The sequence below is a fragment of the Carya illinoinensis genome, chromosome 7 (genome assembly GCF_018687715.1).
Source record: "Carya illinoinensis cultivar Pawnee chromosome 7, C.illinoinensisPawnee_v1, whole genome shotgun sequence".
In the NCBI taxonomy this organism is placed as follows: Eukaryota; Viridiplantae; Streptophyta; class Magnoliopsida; order Fagales; family Juglandaceae; genus Carya; species Carya illinoinensis.
In genome coordinates this window covers 25,526,705-25,537,715 of record NC_056758.1, presented here as the reverse complement: position 1 = coordinate 25,537,715, position 11,011 = coordinate 25,526,705, and the positions used below count along the sequence as shown (strand labels likewise).

The 11,011-nt window shown below is 40.8% G+C and overlaps 1 protein-coding gene across 1 annotated transcript; it reads left to right on the top strand.

Annotated features, from left to right (window-relative positions):
* Nucleotides 1-1,925: 1,925 nt before the first annotated feature.
* On the top strand, nucleotides 1,926-8,388 carry LOC122317397 (COMPASS-like H3K4 histone methylase component WDR5B). Its single transcript, XM_043134472.1, has 2 exons — nucleotides 1,926-2,685; nucleotides 7,962-8,388. Exons 1-2 carry the CDS (start codon nucleotides 2,035-2,037, stop codon nucleotides 8,250-8,252), a joined length of 942 nt encoding a protein of 313 aa, XP_042990406.1. The 5' UTR covers nucleotides 1,926-2,034; the 3' UTR covers nucleotides 8,253-8,388.
* The last annotated feature ends 2,623 nt before the right edge of the window (nucleotides 8,389-11,011 follow it).

The window sequence follows — 11,011 nt, the reverse complement described above, 5'->3', positions numbered from 1 at the left end:
CAAACACCACCAAATAAAAACACATAGAACTCAAACAACATGGATGCAAGAAAAACCAATGCACATGCCCCGCAAAACCACATTTTTACCACGCACGCCGAAAAACCCATTTGGCCCAATAAAACATATTCTTAAAAATCACGCCTCGCCATTATCCCAGATAATGGCCCAAACCACCATTTTCCCAGAAAATGGATCAAAAGCCTTAAACCAAAACTCGCCATTTTCCCAGAAAATGGCCCGCATCCGAAAACCATAAAAACAACCGGTTATGCATGCACCATGATCTCCCCTAGGGATCATCCGCACACCCTGGCTCGGTGCCACACCGCAGGTAACGACTACGCATGTGACACCTAAACGAGCGATGCCCAGACTCGCGCCCAGCACGTACCTGGCCAGGCCATCCTCTAGCCCTCGCCAGCGAAGGGCCACGGAGTCGATGAGTAGAGCGATGCCCAGACTCGCGCCCTGCGCGTACCTGGCCGGGCCATCCTCTAGCCCCGCTCCCGTCGTCGCCCAGCGACAACTCAGGGGACGTCACTCAGTATTATCCACTCCCGAGTGACCAGAGGAGCTCCACCAAGATAATAACCCATCCCGGCTTGGGCTCGTGAAACACACGCACCCGAAAATCCACTCACGCCAACCAAACAGAAATTTCTCAAATAAAATAAAATACACGTGCATGCCCCATGCAGATGCAATTATCAACGCACAAAACAAACAACCAATCATAAAACAATAAATCAAACAACTCCGTCCTCCATCCATCCGACCCCCGAACTCCTCGGACTCAGTCCGGAATCAACCAACCAGCAATTTAAATAATTGAATGAGCAATATATATTTAAATCTGAAAATAGGGTTTGGAAAATACTTACAGTGCTATATGGCAATTTTAGAAAACACGAGGCGTTGCAAACGGCGCCGGAAAAGCAACGTCACAGTGAAAATTCACTGTGGGCGTGGGTTGTGAAAAACTCACTTTTGAACGGGGACAAACTAGGACACGAAATTGATAGGGAATGGTCTAGGGATGGTTGTGAAGCTATTGGAAGTGGTGGTTGGCCGTGGGTGGCGGCGGAATCGCCGGAAATAGGCCAGATTTCCCAAAAAGGAAAGCTAGCTCGTAGGAGCTGTTCCGGTGGTCGTTGGAGGTCGGAAATGGGTGGGTTAGGACAGCAAGGGACCGGTGATGAAGTGGTGAAGAAATTGTGGCCGGAGGTGGAGCGACGGCGGCGGATCGAGCTGAAAACCGTGTGGGCTTTGAGGAGCTTTTCCGGCCAAACGGCCGGCCGGCAGGGGGAGATATTTGGTGGGAAGGTGCACCGGAGGGAGGGGGTTCGAACGAGACCGGCGGTGAGCCAAACGGTGGCCAGACGGCGGCGGTCTGGGCTGAAAGGCGTTCCGGCGTGAGGGAGAGAGAAGAGAGAGAAACCGGGGGGGCTGGAGCTAGAGAAAGGAAAGGAAAAAAAAAAGAAAAGAAAGAAAAAAGAAAAAGGAAGGAAAAAGAAAAGAAGGGAAAAAGGAAAAAGAGAAAAAAGAAAAAAGATGCAAAAAGAAATAAGGTCCAATCCTCACTCCGGAAAAACAAAACAAACCGCCGAAAAGGGATTAAAAACCACAAAACAACTTAAAGAAATAAAACACAACATCAAATAAATTAAAAATAAATTTTAAAATGCAATTAAATTAAAATAATTAAACTAATATATTAATTAAAATAAAAACAATTATTTTAGCGAAAATACACTCAAAAGCGAGTCATCACAACAACCATTTATATAAGTTGCAAAATTTTATTAAATATAAATGTACGATTCACTAGTTAATTTATAATTACTTTTTTCAAAAAAATTAATTTATAATTACAAGCTATTTATAAGGAAATGAGTTATAAGTAAGCTACGTGTACCTATAACTTTCACTTATACAGCTTTCGGAGTTAGGACAGAATGTATATCACGTGCTAGACGGAAGAAGCTTGCAAATGTAAATGTTCACAGGAAGCTCCGAGCAATAAACACCGCCATGGCCAGCGGTACACCCTACAAACCCTACCGCCACCTCAAAACCCTGACCGCCCACACACGTGCCGTCTCGTGCGTTAAGTTCTCCAACGATGGCACCCTCTTGGCCTCGGCCTCCCTTGACAAAACGGTGATCGTGTGGTCCTCCCAAACTCTCTCCCTCGTCCACCGCCTTGTCGGTCACTCCGACGGGATCTCCGACCTCGCCTGGTCCTCCGACTCCCACTACATCTGCTCCGCTTCCGATGACCGCACCCTCCGAATCTGGGACGCACGCGCCGCCGCTACCGAGTCGGCGCACGTGAAGACCCTGCGGGGCCACTCCGATTTTGTATTCTGTGTCAACTTCAGCCCGCAGTCGAACCTCATCGTGTCCGGGTCATTCGACGAGACGATTCGCATATGGGAGGTCAAGACCGGCAGATGCCTCCACGCAATCCGGGCCCACTCCATGCCTGTAACGTCTGTACACTTCAACCGGGACGGTTCGCTCATCGTCTCCGCTAGCCACGACGGCACCTGCAAGATCTGGGACTCCTCCACGGCCACGCTCCTCAAGACGCTCATCGACGACAAGGTCCCCGCCGTGTCGTTCGCCAAGTTCTCACCCAACGGCAAGTTCATCCTCGTCGCCACGCTCAATGACACCCTTGTAAGTTTTATTTTTCTTTTTTAACTGGAATTATAGATTTTTTAATGCATCATAACACATTTCTTGGGGTTTACTGCCACAACTCGACTGTCCCTAGCAATAATGGATAATTCAGTTTGGGTTTAGTAACTTTTTAGCTGAGGACTTCTTAATGTGCGACTTCTCAACTCTCCCTCGTAATTGTGGGTAATTCAGTTTGGGTTTTAGCTAATTTTAAATTTTTAGCTGAGGACTTCTTAATGTGCGACTTCTCAACTCTCCCTCGTAATTGTGGGTAATTCAGTTTGGGTTTTAGCTAATTTTGAATAAGGACATCTTGATGTGTGACTTGGTTTAGAACCAGGTTGTAATTAGGGTTGGGCACCAAGCCCCTCACATATGTTCTTGGCTATTTTTCTTTATTGACACCAGGTGTCCAAGAACCAAGTCCAGACGAATCCCGGGGTGCATAGGTCCTCAGAAAAGAGTTTTTCCCAAGTGCACCTCTGGTAATTCAATGGGAAATCCTCTTGGTCTACGGACCCCTAGAAATTGTTTATACCCAAGAGGATTCAAACCTTAGACCTAAAGGGAGCATACCACCAAGACCAAGGCCCTTACTACTTGGCCAAACCCCGGCTCTTGGCCATTTCTGATGTTCGAACCATGACTGCCACAAATGTCCAGTTAGGGGCAGTTACTGAACTGCACCAATAACAGGTGCTGTTTGCTTGTCGGTGGGCTAGCCAATTTGAGGTGGTGTGAGAGGGGTGCAAGGGATCATATATGGTTTTTTTTTTTTCCTTGATAAGTAAGAGATCATATATGGCTAAATGGGTATGAACGAACAATCTTTGAACAAAGAATGCATTACTGGCGAATATCGGCTTAAAAGTTTGTACTGTTGGACTATCACTTAGCAATTGGTTGTTCTCTTCTCTTACATTTTCTAATGTACCCAAACAGAATACAATATCCTAATCCCCAAAACTTTTATGGAGATGAAAACTTTTAAGGACTCCAGCTAACACCTACAGAGGGTGTGTTTTAATAATTACAACAAAATAATTACCAATTTAGAAGTCATGCAACCACACAAAATCATTGAATTACAAAGAAAGCAAAATAATCAAGACAAATTTGGCGACGAAGTGGAAGATATTTGAAGAACTTCTCAAAAAAAAAACTACTCGAGGGCAGCCAACCCAAAGAAAACCAATTCACTAGAAGAAGTCAGTTTTACAAATAATTCTACTTACAACTAGGGCTGGATAGTTTTTGTTGTTTTTTTTTTTTTTTTTTTTTTGGGGGGGGGGGGTGGGGGGTGGGGCACTTCCTGGACCGTCTGCCCAGCCCGTAGGGCACTGCATTGGCAGCCTGCTAGTTATCCTGGGCCAAAAATATATATGGGATTCACCCACCCAATTTTTGCCTGCCTGCCTTCTCGTATACCCTATATATATATAAAAATAAAAAACCTAATCCACTGATCACTTGAGCCCTCATTTTTTTTTTCAATCCACCCACCCAAGTTTTACTTGCCTGCACATATACCCTATATATAAAAACAAGAAAACCCCTAATCCACTGATCACTTCAGCCCTCTTATTTTTGCTTCTTTTCCTTTCGTTTGTTCCTCTTATTTTTTCTTCTTTCTCTGTCCCTACATTCTTCTTCTTCTCTTCTCCTTCTTCTCCTTTTTCTTCTTCCTCTCTAAAAGGGAGACCCATGGCATGTGGTCATGGGTCTCATGCTGAGGAAGAGACACACTTTCACGCACCATGGGCCTCATCCTGAAGTTTGCATATCTATCATCTCTTCTTCTTCTACTTGTTTTGGATCTGTGTATACGTTTTGGAGCCATGTATATTTGTTTAGATCTATGGATTTGCTTTTGGGTCTCTATTTTTAGGGTGTATTTGCCTATTTGAGGTTTGGGATTGCAGAGGCTGGATGGTGGGGGTGGATTTTTTTTTTTTCTTTTTAATAATTGATGAGAGTTTTTTTTTTTTTTTTTTTTTTTGGGGGGGGGGGTTTGAAAAATATGCCGTTTGGCAAGGGCAGGCAGTTAAGAGGTTGCGCAGGGTTGGGGGCAGGGTGGAAGATTGCTGCCTTCCCAAGTGGGGCCGAGGATTGGGTGAAACCCTACTTACAACCCCTTGTAACAAACTGTCTTTGCTTTAGATAAACAACCCACTTATCTCCTGAGCTCCATACTTCTGGGTAAATGCATCTCTTTGAACTCCGATGGTTTCTTCTCAGATTATGAACAAGAACTTTGTGTGGTTTAAGAATTAGACTAATCTCTCAATGTAAATTCATAACGTTTTAATTTTGTTCACTATGATTTTGACATTCACCTCAATATGCCTATGGTGGTGTCTTTGAGGGGAGAGGAATGATATAGAAGCTTTGAAGATCATGAGCAGTCAAGGCCATTGGAGGTTTTACCTGGCTGTTAACTTCAGGGCCCCGTGGGATTAGTCGAAGTGCGCGCAAGCTGGTCCGGACACCCACGGATATAAAATAAAAATAAAGAAATAAAAAATAAAAGATAAAAGATCATGAGCAGTCAAGGTCTCAATCATAGCTAATGAGGCAAGATATTCATAATTAAAAGCTTCTTCATCTAAGGAATCATTGGTCTCTTCCTTACTAGACATCAAAGCTAGAGATTTTTTCTCTGGCTTTGGCAAAGTAAGTTTATATGTTCGAAAATAACCAACAATCTCTTCAACCCTCATGCTGTCAAGGTCCTTCCTTTCCTTGTTAGTTGTGACCTTAGGTTTGAATCGTTCTGGTAGAGACCTCAGGATTTTTCTGACAATCAAAGTTTTCTCATCATGGTTAAAACTAGAATTAACAATTTCATTCAACTGAGCATAAAATTCATCAAAGAGAGACAAAAAGCATGTTTTGATGCAAAAAATTGCCAACACAAAATAAAACCTAACAATAAAGGGGAAAAAGCTAGCCCAAAACTGTTACTGATAAAAAAACAAAGCTAGCCAGCTTCACTAGCTCGGATTAAAGAGAAAAAGAAAATAGCAAGCAAAACATTACAATCCTCAAACTTCAAAACCTAAAAAATAGTAAGTCACTAACCCTTTTTTTCAAGAGGGAAGGGAGTGAAAGAGGGAGGCGGAGGCAAAGACAGATGGAGGTCACCATAATAACCTTTGGTTGAGTCAATATAAGTCAATTTTTGGACAACCAAAATGAACTGCCAAGTGATTTTGGTCAGTCTGGATTTAAGTCAGTCGGTGTAATACCTCAATTGTGTAGAAAAGGGTATTGAATAACATTTAACATTACCTAAGAGGAAGTAATTCTTGCTTTCTATAATGATTCTAAGAGCTTTAATTATAGCATTTACTGATAATTTTGGAGTATAAAGCCAAGACACGGTGTGTGCTTTCCTTGAATCATTACAAATGTTATTGAAGCAATCCCCTATTAGAAATGACTTTTGTGCCACTTACAAGTTACAATGGTATGGCTCAATGAGAATGTTAGCGATTCAAAAGAAGAAGGGGGGGGGGGGGGGGGGGGGGTGGAGGATGATTGTAATGCCATGAATTGAGTATGGTTCTTAAATTTGCTTGGAATAAGAAGTTTTTGCCTTTTATAATGTTTTCAAGGAACTCCAATTGTAACATCGACTAATTGTTTAGGACTGCCACAATTAGGTTGAGAGAACTGAAAACAAAGAAGAGGGAAAATGGTGGCTTCAAATTCAATCCACCTTTCTAAAATATGCATTTTACAGTTATTCCCTCATGGGGTCTTTTTACGATTATGCACTCTAACAATGAGTATAAGCTCATATGTGACTTGGGATTTCCTTGGATTGTTATAGTTGGCCAAATTGGTTTTAGGAAAGTTTTTTTTTTTTTTCTTTTTTTTAGGTAATCAAGAAGTTTTATTCATAAGAAGAGAAGGCATAGCCCAAGTATAGAGAAAGTATACATGAGAAGTACCTAACTACGATTTACAGCTGAAAGAAGAAAATCATGGACATTTAGGCCTGTTTGGTTTTACAAACTATCTTATCTTATCTCAACATTCAAACACCATTCAAATTCAAACACTTTTCATTTTTAAATTTTTCATCTAATCATTACTTAATTCTTACAACTTTCCCAAACTTTCCTTGAAAATACAAAAAAATAATTGAATTTTTTCAAATCCCAAAATAAAAAATAATGTTAAAAAATTTTATTTTAACAATATTTTAACTTTATAATATTTTTATTCAATTTTTTCTCTCTTTCTCAAAATCCTATAAAATATCTTAACTCAAATCATTTGACTAATATTTACAAACTATCTTACTACTATTTAGATATTTTTCATCTCATTTTATCTTGTCTGTCTAACCAAACAAGGTCTTAATCCATTAAAATCAATGACCCCAGCCCATAAGAACAAGGTTTTTAAAAATAGAATTTTAAGCTCATCCATTTTCCTCTTGGGATCCTCGAAGCTTCTACCATTTCTTTCCTACCACATGCACCAACACATACATATAGGAGCTGTTTTTTAGATTGATGCCACTTGTGGATTGCCTTGGAGGCCTCTCCAACTTGCTAGAAAATCCATCGGTGTATGACACATGACCCATGATAATCCAACTCCCTCAAAGATCATCCCACAAGGTCCTAGCCACCTCACAATATAAAAGAAGATGATCTATCGATTCCTCATTCTTCTTACACATGCAACACCAGTCCAAGACGGTTACTTGATGTTTCCTTAGATAATCTGTTGTAAGAATCTTGCCGAAGGAGGCTGTCCAAACAAAAAAAGTTGCTTTTAAATGAGCTTTCGTCTTCCATATATTCCTTCATGGAAAAGTGGTCATACTTTGTAGAATGATCTAACCATGAATCTACTTTTCTTGGAAGGGCGCAAGTTGATCTTGGTACCCTCGGTCATTCTTACTGAATACAGTAAAGTGAAGAACTTGACGATAACCTCTTAACGCCCAATCTTGTGCTACCCTAATGAAATCTACATTCCATTTAGGAGAGTCATGAGAGAGAACCAAGAGATCAGCTACAACTACATCCTTTGCTTGTACAACCTCAAAAATGATAGGGAATGTGTCTTTGAAGCTTTGCTGGTATCGCCACAGCCATTTAAGAAAGTTGAGATCTGTTTAATTATAAATCCCTAATTAGCACTTGATTCATTTTTTCTATGTTTTTATTTTATTCCAGTTTCAAATATACCATTTAATTTTATCAATTCACCTATTTTGAAATACCGTTTAATTCTTTCAATTATTGGTGCAGAAGTTGTGGAACTACTCAACTGGAAAGTTTTTGAAGATTTACACGGGGCATGTGAATAGAGTTTACTGTATAACATCCACATTTTCTGTCACAAATGGGAAATACATTGTAAGTGGGTCAGAGGATCGCTGTGTATATTTGTGGGATCTCCAGCAGAAAACTTTGGTTCAGAAACTTGAAGGTCACTCTGATACCGTTATTTCTGTTACTTGTCACCCGACTGAGAACAAAATTGCTTCTGCTGGCCTTGATGGTGATAGAACTGTGAGGATTTGGGCTCAAGACTCATGATTTCCCTTGAAACTGTATGTGGATTGTTATTTTCACATTCATCTTGTAAACCGACCTGGCAATGTATACCAACTGTTATGTGTCCCAACCAAAAGCAAAAAATAATATGGTACTTCAAGGGAACAGTCCTCCAAAATGCGTGCAAGGCATTGAGCAAAAGGATTCAGATCTTCCATTAATGTAAACTGGATATTTAAATACAAACACGCCATAAGAACTGGACTAAAACTGATAACCATAACCCATTAATTAAGGAATACAAACCCACTACAATTGGATGGACAATCAAATCCACTAAGCCCTATATTCTTAAAGACCATGACAATTATCGACAAATAGATCCATGTTTCTTGGACCACTAATAATAAACAGTATATGGAATAATAAATAAATAAATAAGACATAAAATTAGACCCTACCCTTAGAATTTCAAACAAGTGGTGGCTTAAGTGCATATCACTGTGGTGTTGCATTTCTTGAATAGCTTTGATGGCTGCACATGCGTAAGAGTTATGACAAAACTCCCTTCTTCAAGAACCTTGTTCGTAAGGTTTCCAAATTTCTCCCTAAAATCAGCTAGTTTTTCCCACAATGTCTTTAGTTGCCATGCTTGCCCATTTGATCAGGACCTTGGTGACTATTTTGCTTCCGCGACGTTTGAGCCTTCTCTACAAGAACTTCTCTGGTGTGGTGTGGATTGAACCATTGGTGTTTGTCTGGGATAGCTGCAGTTGAGGAAGAGAGGCGGTACCAAGATGTTTCCTGCGGCAAGAAACATGGAAAATCGGATGAATCGGTGTCTCCAACAGTAGGCTGAGGCAGTATGCGACTTTACTCACCTTAGCATCGATCTAAAAAGAGTCAAAAAACTATTGGGCTAGTTTTTTATTCTGCCATGTAGTTACCGAGAGTTGCTAGTAGGGTCTTAGACAAAGGTAAACCCATTCGCTTGTTTTGAAATTTCTTTCTGTTCACTTCAAATATGCAAATTTTTTCATTCTTTCTTGCAATTCCTTGAGATTATCCTTAAAAATGTTTAGCATTTCATACCTGATGTGTAGGTTATCTTCTACGGCTTAGATTAGTGTTATGCCTGATGTGTGCTGAAGGAGACATGGGGGAGTAAATCTGTACACTGCTTTGAATGGGGTTGTTCGAGTTGAGGAATACTCACTGGTGTTATACCCAAACTCAGCTAACGCCAACCCATTACTCTATTCCTTGGATTTTTCTCCGGTGAAACGCTCTAGGTATCCTTCTAAGCTTTGATTGATGGCCTTCATTTGTCCATCCATTTGTGAATGGTGTGTGCTGAGATTGAGCTGAGTTCCTTGTAGGTGAAATAGCTCAGACCAAAATTGAGAGGTGAAAATTGCATCACAGTCACTTACTATGGACTTGGGCGTTTCATGGAATCACACATGCCTTCCAAAAATGGTTTGCCACTGTGCTTGCTGTGTAAGGGTGGTGGAGGGGAATAAAATGTGCGTACTTAGTGAAGTGCTTCACCATATCAAAAATAACACTTTTGCCATGGGAGATGGGGAGTCCCTTTACAAAGTCCATACTAATGTCATGCCATGGAGTGTTAGGGATAGGCAGTGGGTGGAGAAGGTCGGTAAGGTGAAAGTGTTCGATTTTGGCTTTTTGGCAAGTATCACAATCTCGGATGAGCCTACGGACTGTTGTCTTTAACCTAGGCCAGTAAAAAAATTTTTGAACCCTTGCTAATGTCTTGTGATAACCTGAATGCCTAACTAATGGACTGTTGTGTATCTACTGCATGGCTTGCCAGTGAAGGTGAAAAGAGTTACCAAGATGAAGTCAACTCCTTTAAAAAATCACCCCCGCCACAAAGAGTGGTGACCATCATGTAAGTCTCCTTTCTAGAGCTTCTCCAGCAACCCTTACAAGATTGAGTCATCTTGGTAAACTTGCTTAACTTTATCGAGACATGGTGTTGATGGTTGGGATATTGTTGTAGCATAGAGTGATCCCTCCTCTGTGTTGATTCTTAAAGAGGCATCTGCAGCCTTGTTCTCACATCTAGCTTTGTACTCCACTGTAAATTCATTTCCAACTAATTTAGAAATCCATTTTTGTTGGGCAAGTGTACTAATCCTGTGTTCCACCAAATATTTGAGCCCTTGCTCATCTGTATGTATTTTGAATTTCTAACCCAATAGATAAGCACAACATTTTTTTACAACCATCACAAGAGCAAGGAGTTCTTTCTCATAGGTAGAGAGGTGAAGGTTCTTCCCCTTAAGTCCTTGACTTAGATAGGCCAGAGGTCATCCCTCTTGCATTAGTATAGCACCAATGCCTTCTCCTGTGGCATCACATTCAATGATAAATGTTTTGGAGAAACATGGGAACCCCAAACCAAGAGGTGTAGCCAAAGCTTGCTTAAGTTTATTGAATGCTTTAGTGGCCGTTTGATCCTAGTGAAAAGCATCCTTGCATACTACCGCAGTGAGGAGGGGATATAACACGTCCATAATTTTTATAAACTTGCAGTAGTAGCTAGTGAGAGCCAAAAAAAACCCTGCAGAGCCTTAATAGAGATAGGGACTGGCCACTGTAGCATGTTGGAAATTTTGGTAAGATCAGCTTGAACTCCCTATGAAGAAATAACATGCCCTAAATACTCTATCTCATAACACCCAAATTTACATTTAGTTATTGTGGCATACAAGTGGTGATGTTAGAGTAGTTTAAACACAATTTTCAAGTGTGCGAGATGATCATTCATCCAT